Genomic DNA, 21,085 nt, shown 5'->3' with positions numbered 1-21,085 from the left:
TCGAATACAACTGTCTCGTCCGAAAAGGTCCTTCAAGTGTATATCGCACAAATGGAATTCTCCATTGGGAAGAAGACGACGTCCAAATGAATGGAAAAAAGTAATTGCATCCGTCATACTCTTCAACACAATCCAAGGCAGGAATCCCTCTACTGATAACACGCTACAGCACGTCAGGTATGGCTGGCACAGCACATCAAGCACAGTCAGTATGTGGGATGTGGTGTTACAGTGACTACATGATCGGGCACCGAGCACCGAGGTCTTCTATTGCGATTCAATGGTCTTGTGTGCTTTGCCATAATGGATAATTGTATATAAGACAAGACCAGTATCCTTTTCCTTTTTTGCATCTTGGATATCTAGATTCAATATTACTTTGTGTCGTCTATCTGAACTATTTGGAGTGTGCGAAATATCCCAACTTTTGGACAATATGAGGTTTTTATGTTTACATGGAAAAGGCACAAGTGCTGAGATCTTTTCTATTCAATCTGGTATGATATCTTCTCCTCCCTAGGGATCTTCACCCAAATTCCTATCCTACAATACAATCCCACCATATAAACCCATATTCTAACGCATACCTCCCAGCAACATTCCGCCGTCTTCTTCCCCCCTCATATACATTCGATTTCCTCGATGGTCCCTACACATCTCCCCCCGCAGCCGGTGTATCACTCTTCTTCAACCCTCCATATTACGCCTATTACCACTCCTCAGATCCCTCCGCCATCCGCGAATCCTACTCGTACCTCCAAGAACACATTGATAAGAATGGTCCCTACGATGGTGTAATGTGCTTTTCGCAAGGATGTGCGCTCGTCGCGGGGTTCTTGCTAGATCATCAGGTTACACGACCGCATATTCCTCTACCGTTCAGCTGTGCCATTTTTATCTGTGGAGGCATGCCACTACCTATCATCGAAGATCTGGGTATTGAGATTCCATCCTTGACACGAGATTTGGAAACACAATCTGTCAAAGAACTCTTCGCAACCGCGAACTCGGTCGAAACGGCCAAGCCTGGAGATGATTATTGGAATACAAAGGCGGAGAAAACATCAATTCTGAATGTGGAAAACATAGACATCGAGAATCCATATGGATTACAAGTTCCTGAGGGATGGAAGATACAGATCCCTACCGTTCATATTTATGGGCAGAAAGATCCCCGTCGGTTGGCGGGTCTGAATTTGGCGAGCTTCTGTGCGGGAAAGAAAAAGGTTTGGAATCATGGGGGTGGTCATGATATTCCTAGGTTGTCGACGGTTTCGAATGAGATTGCGGGATTGGTGCAGTGGTGTGCAAGCGCTGTAGGAGAGGAGAGAGAGGCTGAAGGTTTGTGATGTGGTATGATGTGATGGGAAATTGCATTTGAGGGAGCTTTGTAAGATCATGGTTTCTATAAAGTTTGTCATTTGAAGTTGATTTGGATGGTTCAAAGAGAACTTTTAATTTGAGGGTCTAGGCCACATTCCTAAGGTCTGTTTGCAACGATCTGCGCAGTTTTATATATGGTCGCTTGCTCAGGGAGCTGCTGCCATCATTTTAGAATTTAGATGGATGTTGGGCATATATTTAGCCCTTGCAAATTTTTTCATTGCCCAGTATACCAAGCTGAAGGCATTCTATACAAATTATATTACATTTTCACTAGAATAATCTTACACCTCACCCTTTCCCTCCATTCCTCAAGGCAATATCTTATCTCCTTCTCCTCTCTCTCTCGCTTCCTCTCCTAATCTATAAGGTCCCAGCGGTACCTTGATATCTCCCGCATATCCAATATCCCCCTTCGCCTCTTCCAATTTCTTCGTCACCTTCCCTACCATTTTGGCGATCCATTTATCGTTAACCGTGGCGCTGACAAGCGTTTTCTTCATTCCCTTATGAGCCTTATGGTTCATCACGAGATTCAATTAGTCACCGAGAAGAAGAAAAAGGGGCAAGGAAGTGGAATGTGGGAAGCTGGTCCAAAATAAAGTACCTAGGTATTTAAGAGAAGGGGGTGAGAGAAACAAGAATCGAAAATGGAAATACATACATCCTTCACCCCTCCCTTCACCACCCCCACCAAATCCCGAAATCCGTGGATCTCCTCATCCATCCATCGTTTCTCCCTCTCCACTTCTACTACCTTACTCGCCTTCACAACACTCGCCAGCCAATCTAATAGCTCCTGATCCATTACTATGGGTAATTGTGCATGTGCTGCTATGCGAACTACGCATTCATCTTCTTTTGATCCATCATCTCTTTTTTCTTCGGTAGATTGGTCTACTTTCCCATCTCCGTTTTCTTCCCTTCTTCTCTCGAACGAAGCAGCTCGAGCGGGTAATATATGTTCATGATGCGGCAGCAGAAAACTCGGAATCGCAAATGTGGCGTCTGCGCCCCCGAGGCGCACAACTTGTTTTAATGCAATGGTGGAGGGGAGAGTGCGGTAGACTTGTATGTTGCTGCTGGATAGCGAACAGTGGATATCGTATGTGGAAAGGAAGGGGACCTGTGCAAGACCAGTAATGGAACCCAGCTGGAGCACGAAATTGGCGGGTAAGAGCCACTCGTTGATGCGTTGTTGGATTTTGGGAATGGCGGAGTCGTCGTCGGCGGCGGTGGGATCGGATGGTCTGCGAGACGCGAAGGATGCGGATGAGAAGATGGGGGAGGTGGGGGAGGAGGGGGGTGTGTAAATTGTGGTGTTTTTGAAGAGTTTTGTGGAGAGGATCTCTTGGATCCATTTTCCGGATCCGGTGGCTGTGAGGGAGGAGATTTTCACGGGGTGAAAGTGCGCGAGCGGGTGGAGGAGCAGACGAAGGAGCATGGGGAGGCGGTGCAGAATGGCGCGGATGTGGGGTGGTGCTAAGGTTTGGAGTGTGGTGACTTTGATGGAGCGGGATGGAGGGTGCGTGATGGATGGTTGGCGGTGGAGTTGAGAACAAATTGCGGCGCGGATCTCATTGTTGCTGTTTTGGTTGACGGTTTCGTGGCTGGCGGTGCTTTGGGGGGTTCTTTCGGCTTTGGATTGCACGAGGTGCTGGACTTCTTGACGGCAGATTTCAATGCTGTTTGTGGAGCGGATCATCTCGATGGTCTTGTTGTATTGTTCGTTGGCTGCTTCGGTGTCGTCTGGAGTGATGGTTCTGATGATTTTGATGCCCTCTTTCACATCTGTATCTACTGGTGCATGTCCGTCGATCATATCGGTTTTTACCATTCCAGCCTCATTTTGGTTGACGTTGACGTTCCCAATCCCGTTATCAAATTCCACCTCGTTCCCCTTAACAGCTCTCAACATTTTCGAATCCACCTCCCAAATCTCATTCTCTCCTTTCTCATCATCGCCCTTCCGTGCAGTCCCATTTTCCGCATCTTTGAAACTCAACTCTCCCTCCCCACCCTTCACACTCACGAAACAATCTCCTACTTCAATGCCCCTCCCCAACCTCACCACCACCTCCTCACACGCAATCCCGATTTCGATTTCCTCCTCCTCCTCCCCCTCCCCCACCACCATCTTCAACCCCACCTCCACCCCATGAACCACCAAACTCATCGCACTCAACCTCAACGTCATCCCCCGCACCACCATCAACCCATCCATCTCGGTATCAATCTCCAACCCCGGAATATCAAAAACCCCAATCCGATCCTCAATGAACTGCAACCCAAACCGTTTCACCAACAACACCCTCCTCAACTGTCTCCGCAACATCTTTCCCGCCCCCGGAAATTGGAACAGACACACAAGAGGCACACACCCCCAACACACCCCCGCAAACAGATAGTAGAAAAGCCAACTCGTCCTACAAACACAGTAAATCAAATCCAGCGTCGTAGCCAGCGGCCACAAAGGAAAATGCCGCAGAATCCTCGCACTCCTACTCCTATCAAACTCCCCCTTCTCTCTCCGATCACCAACCTCTCCCTCCCTCTCCCTCTCCCTCTCACCCCCCGCAAGCAAAATCGCCTCCAACACCGGCGCCCCAGAAAGTAACCAATAAACCGGCCATCGAAACGGAATACACAGACCCAAGATCAAAAGTATATACAGATATGGCGACGAGATCAAATAGCACGAATTATGATACACATTATCTTTCCCTGTACGAGGTAACAGATTATACATGCTTAACTTTGCGTGTCTACCTAACTCTGTAAGTGGCGGAATGAAAGTTGCAGTATACTAAATTTCTAGACGGGAAATATATAAGATTAACAATGAAAATAGGTAGATCCTCTGTGTATACATGAAAGGAAATAATGGAGAAGAGAATTTGGAGACGATGAGGTTAATATGTGAAGAAGATCAATTCCATATTAGCGCCAAAGTGATCGTCAGATGCATATACTAGGGAGGTAAGATCTCACACTTATGAAGTTTCCAAAGTTCTAGATCCAAGAGAAGGGGTAGAGGAAAAACATTGAAGTTTACAGAGAAACGACGTCATTATTAGATATCATTGACTAGTATAAAAATTTCGTTCCATAAAGGAAACTAGCCAAACTTCTAGCCTGAAGCTATCAAGAATGAAAGATACTTGGACTTCTTTCTTGATTCTAGATAGGAATTCGCCTGCTCTAGTTTAAATCTTTTCATGCAAAGTTACCTACCAACTTCCGATGAACACTTTCGATTTATCACGTTTCATTTTGCAAATTCATGATTTTGTAAATATCATCATATTCATTCGATTCCCTTCCATAAATAAATAAACCTAACTAATATACATGAAAGCCTTAAGCCCGCATAAGACAATGTAAGAAACCATTAAATCATCATAATAATCATAAATCACATGAATAATATCATTCAATCGACCGTTCGCCTGCCTGTCGATTCCATTTACAAAACTCGATTGTTGGTGGTGTTTCCAAACTCAGAAGTCTCTCCCAATCTGTTTTCGCCCGAGAGGCCATGGGTACCAGTTGATCCGGTCAAGCCAGAATCATGGTTGAGACCAGAGGAGGTTGTGTTATGTCCAGTGAGACCTGAACCATGGCTTAAGCCTGTAGTACCAGTGGAAGTATTGTTGTTTCCAGGCAAACCAACGTCATGCTTCAAACCAGTAACGTTGTTACCCGAAGAACCGGTGCTGTAACCAGTCAAGCCGGAACCGTGAAGACCGGAGCCATGGCTCAAGCCTGTAGCGCCAGTAGAAGTAGTGTTGTGACTAGTGAGCCCAGAGCCGTGGCTCAAACCTGTGGTACCAGTAGAAGTAGTGTTGTGACCAGTGAGCCCAGAGCCGTGGCTCAAACCTGTGGTACCAGTAGAAGTGGTATTATGACCAGCTAGATTATCGTGCTTCAACCCAGAGCCTGAAGAAGTGTTGCCCAATGGGGAAGAGTGAGCTTCATTCTCTAATCCTCTGCTTTTGCTGTGCTCATGTCCGCCACCGGTAGAGAAGCTGTGATCTTCACCGTGATCACGTCCAACGCCTCTAACTCCTTCATCTCCAGGGCGATGTTCATGTTGGTCAATCTTTCCCTCTCGAAGAGCAGCATTGGCCGCGGGATCATCCATGACTGGAGCAGTGAAGATATGATCAGGTCCAGTGGAGTTATGAACTGGGGGCTCGATGTTTGGATTATGGCCGTGGGTGTTGTCAGAGACTTGGACATTTCCACGAGGAGCTCCTGGAACACCAGATCCTACCGGACCAGCTGATACCGAATGTCCGCTCTCATGAGGGAATCCGGTAGGTCCGTTGACACCACGGTTTCTCTCAGCGCCGTGGAGTTTATCCCCAAGATCTTTACCGACAGGCTTTTGGTCAAGACCGTGAGTGTTGTGATGTTTATTGGCTTCGTAAGCTGTTCCCGCAGCGCCTCCTGCAAGGGCGGCATCTCTACCGTAGTGATGACCTTCCTTGGAGCGATCACTATCGACCCTTGGATCAACCTTGTTCTCAAGATTTGAGGAATGGGGGCCAGCTGTAGTGTGTGCTGTGTTGTGGTGATGTTTATCAGCCTCATATGCGGCAGTACCGGCTCCACCAGCAAGAGCAGCATCTCGTCCATAGTGATGTTGCTCTCTTGAGCGATCACTATCAACTCTTGGATCAACCTTATTCTCAATGTTTGAAGAGTGGGGACCAGCGGTAGTGTTAGCGGAGTTATGATGATGCTTGTTGGCTTCGTATGCAGCTCCACCAACAGCTCCAGCTACAGCAGCATCACGTCCATAATGGTGGTTCTGTTGCTTTGAGAGATCGCTATCCACTCGTGGGTCTGCTTTATTGGCTAAGTTGGACGTGTGTGGTCCGGCAGTGGTGTTATGTCCATGGCCAGCTTCATATGCTCCAACTGGAATTACGCCAGCAGCAGCAGAAGTGCCCTTACTACCATGAACACCGTCGGCCTCTTCAGCGCCACCACCTTCAACTAGGCCTGATTTGGAGCCATGTCCGTGATGAGTGTGAGCATCTTCAGTACGAACTCCGGAACCACTCAAATGAGGATCCAGAAGATTTGCAGTCGCCGTGGTATGAGGTCCAGTAGTTCCTCGAAGACCACCTTGGCTGTGTTGGTTGTTATGATGATGAATGCCCTCTCCAACAGCTCCTGCGGTGCCAATTGCGGCAGCATCACGACCTAAGTGATGTCCTGAGGAGCCAGTTGTGGTTGTACCGTAAGCATCTTGAGTGCCGTAACCAGATGAAGTCTTGTTTGGAAGACGATTTCCATCCAAATCTGAATCGACTCTTGGGTCAGCGGCATTTAATGCAGCCGAGTTATGTATTCCGTGAGAGCCCTCAGCATGTCCATGAGTTGGATGAGATCCAAGACTGGTATTTTCATGCTTTCGGTGTTCATGTTCAGCTAACCCTGCAGCACCAACTGCTCCACTTCCAATGGCTGCATCTCTGCCAAGGTGGGAATTTCCGTGACTGCCGATGTTATCTCTACCATGAGTATCTAAACCGTTTCCTGAAGGAATGCTAGTGACACCACCCAAGCCAGAAGTAGTGTTTGATGGAACACCAGCAGTGTGTGATGAGAGAGGGTCTCTAGTGTTGTGTCCTGTAAGCCCGGCTTCATTTGTGCGAGTTGCGGAATCGATGCCATGAGCATGTGTGTTTGGTCCAGTGGCAGTTGAACCAAATTCAGAGTCTCTAGGTCTGTGAGGAACGTTGTCTTGGGCAAGTCCTCCTGATGTATGGCTTAGACCTGCCGATGTAGGATTCGCGTGGGTGGTATGGGTTGCATGGCTGGCATCGGTGACTGCGGGTGGGTGGGTTTCAGAGTGGGGACCCTTTGCGAGATGGCTTCCTTCACCAGCGTTCGAGTGAGCAGCTCCATGCTTTTCAGCCTTCTTCTCCTCCTTTTGCTCAATTTTCTCGGCCTTCTTTTCTTCCTTGACTTCCTTCTCGTGTTCCGGAGTGGTGCCGTGGCTATTCAAAGGTTAGCATTTGTCAGATTGGTAGTGGTAGATTGAAATATCTTACAGGAGTGCCTTGAGCTTGTCCATGATTGTGATTTAGAAGATTGTTGATTGTAGTATGTGGTATGTATGTATTCAATTGGTTGTTGATGTCCGTAAAAGTGCGATGATTAAGTTTGTATGTAAACTAAGGGGTATCTTAAGCAAGAAGTAAATTGTATATGGGAGGAAAGTCAAAAGTAATGCGGCAACAGCGAAGTATTTGTATCATTGTACTTGGTCCCAAAGCGTCTTTGACAAGTATTTGACAAGCTAAATCAAGGTAATTGAGGGGTAGATTTCGATATGAACGATGTCGTCAGCCTCCACAACTTGCTATCCACCGAAAGCTTGACATTCTCTTGTAGCATGGTCTCATTGTCTCATAACGGGTTGAAATGCTGGCTGATTGGCTAGCAAACGCGTGGAATGATGTAAAAGTTACCGGGAAGATGGCGCAACAAACGACCAAATCGTGGTGGAGTGAATTGTGCTGCTGATATCAAGGTCTGATCTCAAAGAAGCCCTCCACATCAGGTTAGCTTTCAGTTGAACTCCCTACCTACCTAGTATGCATTGATGCAAGTACCTAGGAAATCCTGCATTCCCATCCTACTCATTCTACTCATTACCAACTGTCACCCCCAACATGACATTTTACCTCCCTTCTCGTGAGAGATGATGAAACTGGTGAATAAGATCTACCGGTACATCGGGAGCTCCCAGCAAATTATGATGAATCCCACTTCTCGTGGTGGACTCGTATACTATTTGAGGATGCACAAAATGTCACCCAGATGTCCAAATCGAATCAGCAAGAATGGCTAGAAAGGGTAAATGGGAGATAAAGTTGGCAGGGACCCGCAAATGATCTGTTTGATGTTGCCGTGGTGCCTGCAGTCAAGAATCTTTTACAGGGCGAGACAGGAATAAAAAGGCTGTCCCCGCATTTTTAATTTGCCCCTCTTTTCAGCCACTTTGTGTGGCGGCTTGACATCATTTAAGAATCCCGACCATGGAAGCGTGATCATGAATTTATGAATTTATGATGCTGTCTCTCCAATTCTTATGCCTGCAGGTGTTGGTTGAACTTTCAATGGTTCCAAGTTTTCTCTTCTCTTCTCATCACACAAGGTACAAGCCACAGTGAAGAGATACTAGGTAGGGCCCCGTATCCACAACTACAACCTGATTTTGCAGTCATTGTGCTTTACTCTAACTATATGAGTTGTCTTAAGCCTTCTGGTAGCTTCAAGTCCTTCTATAATTTAGAGTGAGTTCACGCCATCGTATCCAAAGAACAGTCGTTGTGTTCCCTTCGCTCGCGGAGAATCATCTTACATATGAAAGTGGGCTGGCTGGTAGGATTGCAATTCGAGCCGCCTCTGTTGCGATGCAGATTCGACAATTGATATCAAACCGCTCAATTAACACTCACGCCAAAAGATAATAAATAATAAAGCGAACGCTCAGTGTTTTTTCTATCGCAAGTTGAATTCACTTCACTGGCGATGTTAAGCTGTCGTACAATCATTGTCGTGACATAACCAGGAAAAAATGACCTTGTATTTGCTTTCATTCAATCTTGGCAACAATCGAATGGCTATCGCTTCTCTAAGATCCCTCTGGGAGGCTGGCAGGAAGTAGAGATCGCAGTTATTATTGCAATGGAGACAATGGTGCGGAGAATCTTGTTGCAATTACCTACCTAGGTATATTAGACGAGAACGATGAAGGGGCTCTGAAAGTGTCCCACTGTGATGAAATGTACAGCATGTGCCTGCTCAGTACTTATTATTATTGTACACATCACCAAACGCTGAACGGAATGATAGGGATTAACCAGTCAATATCGCTATCTCGTGACAATCCTGTGATCAAACGACATGTCTGCATTTGTTGCATGTCTACTGATTTGGAATTATCTAGAATTTTCTCTGATAATTTGGAATAACGTTTGAATTTAATTTTAACATTGTTTCAAGCTTACGAGTTTCTTCTTGTTCGGGCGATCTTCTAAATGTAATGATGAGCATTCTTCTAGATCAGAAACCTTCCATGGATCAATAACAAATCTTCCAAATTACTCCAATTTACGAACTGGTACGTAGCAATACTCGACTAGCTTCAGGTTATTCATTAGGTAGCACACTCGTTCTTGGGACTTCATTACATTGTACACTTACCTGATGACAGTAATAGTATTAGTATTAGTATTAGTAATAGTAGTAAATTCTCAATCGATTCACAGTCAATTTATGGCTCATGCTACGCCGACCATGTGATACGCCTGTGCAGTCTACAATATCTGGATAGTGGGTATACTTATCTATCTATGCACTACGAGTACAAGGAAACTGTTTTCCCAAGTCGTGATATGCGATGTTACTCGCCACTTGTTCGACTAATCAATCACTTCCTATGTAGATGCAATTTCATCGGCTTTCACACAAAACAGAGATCCAACAAATGGAAGCAAACACATATATTAGAGTGTCGGTACAACAGTCCCGGGCCGTGCTATCTATCATCTTTGACTTTTCTGATAACACGATCATCCCGATGCGATCCCTTTGCTCCGGACTCGCCATATCAAAAAACGCGGGGGATCTGTTGTCCTACCCCAAACCGGGGTATATCCAATTGTGAACCTATCAGTATCGTGTTCTCTGTTGTGCAACCTCGCTTTCAGGTACTTGCAAGGTGGCCGACAGTGGATAAATAGATATGGAGCAGATGGGATAAACTCATATGAAGATCTTGGATTGTTGGGCTCGACTCTTCGAGACTTGCTTAGGTTACACCCAGTAGCCAGCTCATAGAAGATGGATGAGACTTGGAGCGTTGAAATGGTGCCCCTGATTCTCCATACTCTCAGAGACCTTCCCGCAACCTAAAACCGCATATGATTGAATCAATCACAGAGAGTAACAGAGCTCGAGCACCCACCGAATGTGATAACCGAGGATATTAGGTATCTGTGACCAGCGTCACCGCCGTTCAATTGCAAAACCCCCTGTGAATGAATGAGTCCCGAGTATTATGTACTGTATACTTCGTACAATAGGGAGAAGGACCAATGGCAACTGACTACCAGCTGAAAACCCAAGCCATCATACCAATCATGTCTACCTAGGCATTTGGTGAATCACCAAAAGTTTCTCCGAGACCGATGCATTAACCAGGATATCTGTATGGCATGTGCATGATACAAATGAAATTCTATCGTCTGATCACCCAATTCATACAAATACCAACGAGCCGGCCGTGATCGAATCTCCACTTCAAAACTTTGAATCTCGTATCCAACCCTCATCAAATCCCGATGCCTCTTTAGGGAATTTGGCCCGATGCTTCTTGAAGGAAGAGGAAGAGGTCCCGACGAAGCATCGCAAGGATCCAAGAGGTACCAGCAAGGGCCTTTACCCCGCACGCTGTTTCCCACTCGCTGATCCTCCCCAGCTATGTCAGTGGCCTGTCTGTCACCTGCAGCACTGGAAATCTTTTTTGGTAACTTTCTGTCAGATGTAGTGCAACCATTCGCGCGCAAGAAGACTTCCAACATTATTTCGAGATTATTTTACTCAATCCCTTCAGCTCGGCCTTTTGATCTCAGTTTTTGCAACATAGAACGAGGGCTTTCGGTGGAATATTCGAAAAGTATATATTTATCTGTACCTTATGCTCTGCACATCTCGCTAGTATGCTTCTGTATACCAAAAAGGCACCCCCGAAAGTTCCTAAGAAAAGGTCGAGAGCTGGTAAGTGTCCATTCACTCTTTCGGATGATCATGGCTAATATGGATTGGTATAAAAGGATGTATACATTGGTGAGTTGCCTCATTTTGTAGTTGATGTGATTGACTTGCGTTGTAAGACTAATTGTGACATAGTAAGGAAAAGGTACGGAATCTGACCCTCAATCAACCCATGCAAGTCTTTGACAACAACCACAGAAAAAGAAGTGTAACGAAGAACGCCCGCAATGCAATAGGTGTACAGAACGAGGTCTGCAATGCGAATATGAAGCAGTAAAGCCACGAAAACGAAGAAGGGCGTCCTATGCGGAATCTGCCCTCTCGCTCGAATATGGCTCCCCAGGCTCCGATCGCGAACGATGGCCGCGACAATATTCGCAAGGGCTTAGCATAATTACAGACAAAAGCGCAGAAGATGTGCCAAACAGTTGGGAGGAAACGACGGAATATCCACTATCTGCAACTTCTGAGCAGTCGGGCTTTACTTGGGGAAGCTTTTATGATAATGACAACGAAGTGGAAGAAATAATACGAGAGGATCCATATGACAATGCTTCTTCTGGCAGCACACTGGTTCGATCACGAAGTCAATATCCCGATTTAGCAATGATTGCTCCTTCCCCGGTTGCATCTCCTCTTCTCGAATTTTGTTCACCAGTGTTTTTAGAATTTGCAGAGAGAAGAAACCGCAGGGCTCTCGTCGACCATTTCTGCAATACTCTGTCTCATCTCATTGTGTTCAAGGAAGATACGGGCAATCCATTTCGCCAACTTATTCTACCATTGTCTCACGCCAGTTCACCAGTGATGAATGCAATATTCGCATTGAGTAGTGCACATATGGAATATAGGGGGGTGGAAAATGAAGAGAAATCTTCGGATTTTCACAACAACGCTTTACAAGGATTGGCAAAGCTCATTCAACAAAACGATCAGGCAAATAGAGAAGAAATTTTAGGCGCAATAATGTTACTCGTTTACTACGAAGTGGTAAGTCATATTACTCCCGGATTAATTATTATGGCGCAAATTAATCATGTGTTAGCTCGTACAACGCGGAAATTCGAGTATTGTACATGGTCATCTGAAAGGAGCGATGACGATTATGGATTCTAGACATCAGGAACCGAGTCCGACGAGCCTGTTTCTCGAGCGGGTATGTTCTTCGCTGATTATCATATGGGCTTGTTTCTAATCAAAATAGGCCTTTCGATTTTACGATGTCATTACAGCTCTTTCTCTTGGTACACCTCCAACTACTACTTCGCAGCCTACAGCAAGCCCATTTCCTTTACCATTTTCACCCAATGAGGCAAGCAAAAATTCACCATTAGATTCGGTTGACACACTCCTTGGTCTTTCGACAGAACTATGGCCAATCATTCATCGACTTGCACACCTGCTATCTTACAAGTCTTCTCTTCAATCCGCAATTGAAGGTAATCAATTGAGTAAAGCAAGTGTTTTGCGAACTGAATTAGAAAGTACATCTCAGGCTATAGAGATGGCTCTTACGAACTGGAAGCCAAGTTTTGTGGCTAAAGGACCTTCCTCACCCAGGGAGAACAACGAAGAAGACGATCCTTCCTCGAAGTATGATATTACTCCCGAGGAAGCACGTATGCAAACCATCCTTAATAATGCCGAAGCATATCGCCACTCCGCGTTCATATATCTCTATCGTACCATTCAATCTCACCCCAGGTCCCATCCTTTGGTCCAAAAGCATACAAACCTTTCACTAATCGCTTGTGCCAATGTTGTCGGGCTTGCGGAGCTATGCGATGATGCACCAATGTCTGCGTTATTATGGCCATTATTCGTGGCTGCATGCGAGGCTGAATCGGAAACGGATAGGGAATTAGCTACGAAGGCTTTTAAGGGAACAGAGAGGAGGCAGGGAATGCAAAATATTTTGCGAGCTTGGGAAGTGGTGCAAGAGGTTTGGAGTAGGGCAGACAAAGGAATATATGAGGATGGGGATTGGCGGGAAATTTGTGATAGCAAGGGGTGGAAAATTGTTCTGGGATAGGGGAGGTGCTACAGTCAAAAAAGTCACACGTACGACAAGCGATGATAACTCGTCCAGAATTACGCTGTTTTTTTTTTGAGAGGCTGGGAGATGCATTTGCTGCGGCTTGTCTGGGGATTCTTGCAGCCAAAAAGAAGCTGTTCACATTTTTCAGGACCAGGGGCGAAGATCAATATCCAATGTCAAGCGGGTAAATTTCCCAGTCACGAATTACCAGTGAATAACTCCTCCAATTTTGGTTGTGGAGAGTGGGATGGGATGTTATTTGGATATCAATTTGATGATTTAATGAGAAGTTTGTTGAATCCAGTTTGGGATAAATGCATGGTAATTGGGGTGGGTGGTCCTGGAATTGGCATTGACATTGAATTGGCGAGGAGTTGTATGTATGGTTGTATATTGTTAGTCATGGTATGGAGTATATATCTGGGGTTTAAAATTGAAATCCAAAATCGAAAACTTTCATTGAAACTTGGAGGCCTGGTGTTCAAAGTATCTTGTTTGGGTAATACTGGGAAATGTAGTTCTGGGATAAAAAATTGAGATTTTGCCACACCAACCGAATCAACCCAGTTGAACCCACCGCAAAAGTCCGAACCACAACCAACTCACATTCATCTAAAACAGCTTAATCGTCAACTTCCCACCCCAGCGCAAAACCTCACTCTTTCTCCACTTCCTCAGCTCCTCCACAATATCAACATGATGCACTCCTTCATTCCCATTTCCCCCCTTCTCTTTCCCCGTGACCGCGCGAACATCCTCCTGGCTTAAAAAAGAAAAATCACGAGCCAATTCCTTATGATACGCATCCGCGTCCTGATCATCCGTAATTGAAGCACCACCGCCGCCGCCATCCGCAGATCGCGTCTCGGGTAGAAACTCGAGGATCAGTTCGCGAAGTCCCGGGTAGAGGGGTGGAGCGCGTCTGCTGGCGAGATTTTTTTGGGTGTTGCGGATTGTGAGTTCCTGTAACGAGAGACGGTGGATGAAGTGTTGGAGGGCGGGGAAGAGTGAGCTGCTTGGGTTTGATCTGCGGGGAAGGGAGGTGAGGGTTAGAGTGTGTAGACGAGGATTGCTGGATGGGTCGAAGGGGGTGTGGGGATCTGGTGAGGGGGTTGTTTGGTAGCGGGTTGAGATGTTGGGGGGTGTGGTTGTGGTTGCGGGGTTGTCGGAGTGGGAGTGGGAGTGTTGGTTGTGAGGTTTGGTGGTTGGTAGTTGGTGTGTCACGATGGAGTGGTGGATACGGAGGATTTCCAGATGGGGCTGCCATGTTCGTGAGAGATAGGGGATGCTGTGTTCTTGTGTGTGGGTGTCGATACTGGAGCCGGCGCCGATGGGTGGATTGGGGCGGGTGGATCCGATGTCTAGGAGTTGTAGAGACTGCAGGTGTTGGGTGTTAGTATTGTCTATTAGCGAAAGGGTTTAGGGGGAAATGAAAAAGACGTGTAGATATCTTGAAGCATAAAAATGAGTATTAGACGCGAGGAACCGAAATAGACAATGGACACGAAGGACATGGTCAATCAATTAAGCTTACATTTGTGCTGGCGAGGAGGATTTTAGGTGCATGAGCTGTGAATTTGTTGTTTGATATGTAGAGATGGGTCAGGCCTGTTGCCAATAAAAGGTTATCTTCAGCATTATTTCTTCGCTCAAGAATATTTATCCCGTGCCTAGAACTTTCAACGTCATGAATACTATCAGGGCGAAGTGTAGTTATTGTAGTCGGAGACGAGTCGCTACTTTCGTTGATTTCACTGTAAATTGGAGGATCTTCGAATAGGTCATCGTCTGTTGCACGGAGTGGACCATGCTTGTAACTTGGCAACCGTCCCAGAAAGCAGCTTCGTATCAGAGGATAGATTACATTGTCAGTCAAGAGATTATCACGAAGGTCTAAAGACCAAATCTGCCCTCTAGAGTTGTTTACAATGGGAGGTAACATGGTATCTGTTAATCTTAGGCCTCGCAGCTTCAAAATCCTAAGTTTTGGAAGGTTCTGTATGGTGAACATGGCTCTCCAGTTTGTACTACGAGCAGTCTCAGATGCGTCGAGATATATCAGGTTCTTGGTTATATTATGATTAAGAATCAGGGAGTAGTTGAACGTATTGCAACCCGCCGCGCTCAAGAATTCTAGCTGCGGCGCCCCATCATAATCATCTGGCTTGCCAGGGACAGTAGCTACGCCGTAGTCTTCGGAGCATGTTGGTGCGAGAAGGACGCAATTGAGATCTGGAAAATTCTTGAAGAATTTAAAGAACCATTCAGGCTTCAGATTGGGCCCGAATACGACGCAATCTTTTGTTTGAGCTCTATCACGTCTGATCTCGTGTAGTGCACGCAGGTCAAGAATTCGAACTCTCTTGAGCGTCTTGAGATCATGTCTTGTAGAGGCATAGAAGAATCTGGTAACAACTCCTGGATCTAGTTAGTGGACAAGTCTGTGAAACTGATCAAACTGAACCCTCACCACAAGGTTCTTTTCTTTGGGCTAGGTCTCGAAATGGGTTGGCCCAAAGATAATTGCCAAATTTCGCATTGAAGTGAGAATTGACGAGACAGCCAAAGTAGAGATCGGAAGTGTTGAGATACGGAGCGACGAGAGTTGCAACGTCTTTGTTCAGCTCATGATATGCAGGTAGAGAATCCATATTGTCTGCAATTGACTGATTGAGCCTTTGGAATTAATTGTAAAGCTCCGTGTTTGACATGAAAACATTGTTGTCAACAACTTAAATCTTTGGAGTGGTGGAGGAGGAAAGTCCAATGCGATCAAATTGACAAGCGATACATCCCCATCTTTCCAATAAACGGTTCATCGTTTGGAGGTTCGATGATGAGATGTTTGCGATGACCCGAAACGCGATCACTGGAAGATTACAATCAGTGGTATGCTGATGAGGATTCCAATGATACTGTGGCTATGCTCGCGGAGGTCGGAAACCCCAACCATCACCAATAAAGAAGTTTGGGGTAGATAAGGCTGCTTTAACGATCTTTGGACAAGCACTTATCGTCACTCCCAATTCCCGATATCCATCAACATCGATAGCACAAGTAAATGTTGTTATTCAGACCAAACAATACAAAACGTGAAAAATCCGATACAAATATGAGCCCGTGGTAGTCAAAATTTGCTAAGGCTGGCTGTGGCTCTTCAATATTCAACCAGTGCCACTATAACCTTAAACGAAATCTCATCTATCATTTAATAGTCGGCTCTTCCATTGCCATCTTACAGCGGGTGTTCTACTGAGGCCGATTTGAATCATTTGGCATAAACCCCAAAAATAGAATTCTGCCTAAGCTAAAAACATATTTAGTATTTAGATGTATATAAATAAGAATCAATATCATCTGCTATCGTATTATTTATATAATTCCCTGTCCCTTTCTTCTTTAGACTTTATTGAATCTAGTATATTATTCCTTTATAAACTTTGGATTTTCTTTTATTTTTTCTTATTTATTATATTTAATTTTATTTATATAATTATAATAATTTAATTTCAATTTGTGTTAATTTGATATAAGGAGTCAATCTGTAAATAATATAATAATAAGTATAATATTAATAATATCAAACAATTATTTTTCTCTAAATTTGATATTAAAGTTGTAATTAGAATTATAGATAAATATCTTAATATTTGGGGATTAATTCAAAAACCTAGAATCGATTATAATAACTTTATAATAAGGAGTCAAATTGTAATATTTTTCACTTTATTATTTAATAATTAAAAAATGAAAATAACTTTCAAAACTGAAGGGCATGATATTTTTATAAATTATGTTAAAAGTATATATTTATTACTAGAACTTAAAAAAAAGCTTACATTCAAAAAACAATATAAACGAGATTAATGATTTTTCAATATTTTAAGAAATAATATCGAATTGAAATATATTTAAAACTATAGTAGAAGATTATTATACACCTATTTTCAAAGAAAGGAAAGGCTTATTTCAAGATATAATATTATTTCTTTTATTCAAAATTTTAAAATATTTTTATATTAATATTCTATACTTATTTTAGGAATATATTATTCGATATACTATAAATTATAAACCCTAAGAGAATCCTTCGATATACTAAAAAACTTCAATCCATTCATAAAAAGTATCAAATCCCCGGTCTAAACTTTCTCTGGTTTATTAATGAATATAATAAATTTACTATTATTGGGATCGAGATCTATGCATATATTAATACGTATTCACAATTTATTATATAAATATATATAGGAATAGCCAATAAACATCCTGGATTAGTTATACATCAATATCTGATATAATATTTTAAGAGTAATGTTATACTAAGGTTTTTTAGAGTAAATAAAGGGATAGAGTTCCTTCTTATAACTAAAGTTTATTTTATATTCTCTTGTAAATTAATAAGAGTATAAAAGAGATTAAAGATTGCTTTTAGTTTGAAAAGAATACTAAAAATCAATATATTAAAAACTAATAACAAAAGCTCTAAATATTATTATTATATTAATAGCGAGTATATATCCCTATTCCTTATCTTTTTTATAAGAATACTTGAAAAATTTTCTTAATCTACTATATTTAATTTAATTTTTTTTAAATTTTTTTGTTTTTTTATTTATTATACAATCAATTACTAATATTATCTAGAACTATTTCAATGAATTAGTATAAAATAAATAATTTTATAAAGATTAGTATGGATTGGATTGTAATTCTTATAATTTATATCAAATAGATAAGAGAAGAAATAGATGGATATACAGATATTTGGAATAATCATAATATCCGAAAGAATAAAAACTAATCTTACTATATTACAAATAAACCTTTTATATTATATTAATACCCTCAAAAAGAGTATACAAATAAAGGGAGAATTATACCATCTAAGTTTTATAAGAAGCTTTTAAAAGATTGTAAAATCTGGGGTATATTATCTATTATATTATAAATTGTATATTTAACTAATTTTAAAGATATTAACAAATACCTCCCCCTAACTATTATTAAGTTTTATAAGGACTTTATTTAGAGTATTAGATATAATTTGAATATTATAAAATCAAATAATAAAATGGAATAAGAAGAGCTTATATATATATTAATATTGTGACGCTTTGCCTTAGAAGAATTGCGAGAGCAGGGTATAATTTATCCTTAAAATCTACAATTACAGAATCGGAAGTAAAGCATTTGTTAAGTATATCTATATATCAATTATATATATATAATTATATACATATATGTATATATATATAAATAATTATAACTATAATTGGATGTCAATCTGTAATACTATTCCTCTTTTTAAAAAAGCTTACCCTTAAGCTTTATAATTATTTGTTTTTAGTTATTAAATCAGCGATTATAAGATAGTATTATCATTATTTGATTATAATAATATAATAAATAAATATATACATAGATTTTTCTTTTTTATAATAAAAAGGCATATACAAAGCAGAAAAAACTATTCTATAATCTAACAATCAATCAAATTCTTTAAAGTATATAGATTAATTGAATTTCCTTTTTCTTCTAAATCTTTTTTTAATTAATTAATCCTTTCATATCTTTTAATCAATATGTCTTCAATTTCAAAAAGAAGATATGATAATAAGAGCAAACTATTATTGGTGTAGATTTAGTAGTGGGAGAATACATATATGATAATGAGTTGTTTATAGTTTTTTTTATATTTGTTTTACTGATTTATTCTTCTATTTAGCTTATAGAGAAGAGAGTGACTATTTCTTTTATTATATAAAGCAAGTGGCTTATTAAGGAAAAGGAGTTTTATTGTAGGAGTGATTATAATTCTAATAAAGCAAATAATGAATTAGATTCTGATAAGAAATATAAATAAGATTTTTGTCACGGATCGGCACCCAATCGCAGTTGCGATCGCTCACGTGCGCATGCGCGCACGTGTACGATCACGTGTACATAGTTGATATATAGGTGCGCTCGACGAGCGCTTTGCTTCCGATTCTGTAGTTATAGATTCTAAGGACAAATTGTACCCTGCTCTCGCAGTTCTTCTAAGGCAAAGCGTTACAATTTTTTATTTATTCATTTTTGATATATAATTGGTTTATCTAACAAATACAATTATAATTATTGAGGATAATAATCTTGAAGGTAAAATCGATCTTTGATTTGTTTATTGGATATACTTGTTTTATTATATTTTCTAATAGAATTCGAAAAAAGAATATAATTCTTTAATTAATTGTATTAACAATTACAAAAAGAAATTTATTAATAAATTAGCTATAGCAATATATTACTTTAATAATATCGAAAATAATGAGTACAAGATTATTAAAAAGGAGATTATAAAAGCCTTATATTAAAGTCAATTTAGTTATAAATTTGATATATTTTGTTATAGAAATATTAGCTTTATTAATATTAATAAACTGGGATTTTTAAGTAAAAGATTATTAAAAAAGATAATATTATAGTAGGAATAATATATTTAAAAGAATAATTAGATTTATATAAACTATATATATAATTATATTTCTAATAAGAAGGATAATATATACTATCAAGTTTCTAGTTAATTATTGGGTTAAGCTTATTACTTACTTTATTTCATTAGTAAGCATAAATATAAGTATTTATTCTTTAGGGAAACTTACAAGATATTTTTCTAATATCGAGCAACTATTATTGAATATAGTAGTATAATAAAGATAAATTACAACTTTACTGATTTTTAATAAAATTAATCTTTTTTTAATAATTTGATTTATAAAAGAAATTGAGAAATCATATTTTGAAAAAAATACTTTTTGTTATTCTTATCGGAAGGATGTAGAGTGTTGTATAATCGAAATTGTAATATAAGAAGACAAGTTGAAATAATAGTATTAATTTATTATAATACAAATAAAAACAAAGTTTTTAGTAATTTATAAATAATTGCGAGTAATTAAATACAAACTCGATTTTGTTGTTATATATACTATAATTAAAAGTTATCTTATCTTTTGACTTACAATTGTTTTGTATATTCTTATTATTATTATTAACTAAAAACTTAATTAATATTTTGATTTAAATTATTTAGTTTTTGTTTTTGTGTTTTGTTTGACTGTAACCATTAATATTTATAGAAGCTTTTTTTTTTATTTATTTTAAAATTATTAAGATAGAGAAAAAGATGTTTTTTATTATATTGTTTTAATAATTCAGTTTTTATCCGATTGTTTTTTTATTATTTATAAGATTATAATTTCTTTATTATTTTAATATATAAAAGAGGTTTTTTTGATTTTTCTTATTTATATATTAATTATTATTTATAAAATTATAATTATCCTTTTTATTTTTGTAGAAACAAATCCATTTGAATAAGTATATAAAAGGTCTTGGCAGAAAGGGATTTCACAAATAGAAATTACAAAGGAAATGCAGAGTAGTTTTGAAATCGAAAATAAGATATTAGATAAGATTGTTATCAACGTTTAGTTATAATATTTTGTATTTGAACTATCAGTATACTTTCTTGATAACTAGAATATACTCCACTTCCCATTCAATATCACCAATAATATTTATTAGAAATAATAATTTAATAATTTATTCAGAAAATAGATTATCTATTGTTTTACAGAATTTACTAGATAAAAACACAAAATAGACTTTTATAATAAGTAATAGATTCAATCAAAAGGAATCTCTAATCCAATTAATAATCTTAAATTTATTCTAGATTAAATAATTCAGTTTTTTTAAAAATTATTACATCAGAAAGTTCTTTATATTGAATTATATATAATCTTTTATATTAAAATTGATTAAACAACAATACAAATTAACCAATCAAATTTTTTTTTTTATATATATAAAATA

The 21,085-nt window shown here is 40.1% G+C and overlaps 5 protein-coding genes across 5 annotated transcripts; 2 read left to right on the top strand and 3 right to left on the bottom strand.

The window, feature by feature from the left end:
* Nucleotides 1–436: 436 nt before the first annotated feature.
* EAE98_009107 (uncharacterized protein) lies at nt 437–1,349 on the top strand (the record flags this gene model as incomplete). Its single annotated transcript, XM_038956728.1, has 2 exons — nt 437–497; nt 595–1,349. The coding sequence occupies 2 exons, from the start codon at nt 437–439 to the stop codon at nt 1,347–1,349; spliced, it is 816 nt and encodes a 271-aa protein (XP_038806794.1).
* A 345-nt stretch (nt 1,350–1,694) lies between these two features.
* Nucleotides 1,695–3,718, bottom strand: EAE98_009106 (uncharacterized protein; the record flags this gene model as incomplete). The annotated part of the gene is made up of 2 exons (XM_038956727.1): nt 1,695–1,898; nt 2,048–3,718. 2 exons carry the CDS (start codon nt 3,716–3,718, stop codon nt 1,695–1,697), a joined length of 1,875 nt encoding a protein of 624 aa, XP_038806793.1.
* Nucleotides 3,719–4,667: 949 nt separating this feature from the next.
* EAE98_009105 (uncharacterized protein) lies at nt 4,668–7,613 on the bottom strand. Its single transcript, XM_038956726.1, has 2 exons — nt 7,452–7,613; nt 4,668–7,397 (listed from the first exon to the last, which is right to left on the bottom strand). The coding sequence occupies exons 1-2, from the start codon at nt 7,472–7,474 to the stop codon at nt 4,850–4,852; spliced, it is 2,571 nt and encodes an 856-aa protein (XP_038806792.1). The 5' UTR covers nt 7,475–7,613; the 3' UTR covers nt 4,668–4,849.
* Nucleotides 7,614–11,129: 3,516 nt separating this feature from the next.
* On the top strand, nt 11,130–13,216 carry EAE98_009104 (uncharacterized protein; the record flags this gene model as incomplete). Its single annotated transcript, XM_038956725.1, has 6 exons — nt 11,130–11,187; nt 11,244–11,256; nt 11,320–11,329; nt 11,383–12,174; nt 12,230–12,340; nt 12,389–13,216. The coding sequence occupies 6 exons, from the start codon at nt 11,130–11,132 to the stop codon at nt 13,214–13,216; spliced, it is 1,812 nt and encodes a 603-aa protein (XP_038806791.1).
* A 618-nt stretch (nt 13,217–13,834) lies between these two features.
* On the bottom strand, nt 13,835–15,873 carry EAE98_009103 (uncharacterized protein; the record flags this gene model as incomplete). Its single annotated transcript, XM_038956724.1, has 3 exons — nt 13,835–14,599; nt 14,757–15,640; nt 15,693–15,873. The coding sequence occupies 3 exons, from the start codon at nt 15,871–15,873 to the stop codon at nt 13,835–13,837; spliced, it is 1,830 nt and encodes a 609-aa protein (XP_038806790.1).
* Nucleotides 15,874–21,085: the final 5,212 nt, after the last annotated feature.

The sequence above is a fragment of the Botrytis deweyae genome (assembly GCF_014898535.1).
Source record: "Botrytis deweyae strain B1 chromosome Unknown BDEW_026, whole genome shotgun sequence".
NCBI lineage: Eukaryota > Fungi > Ascomycota > Leotiomycetes > Helotiales > Sclerotiniaceae > Botrytis > Botrytis deweyae.
The sequence above is the reverse complement of the archived record's forward strand: the minus strand, read 5'-3'. Positions and strand labels throughout refer to the sequence as shown.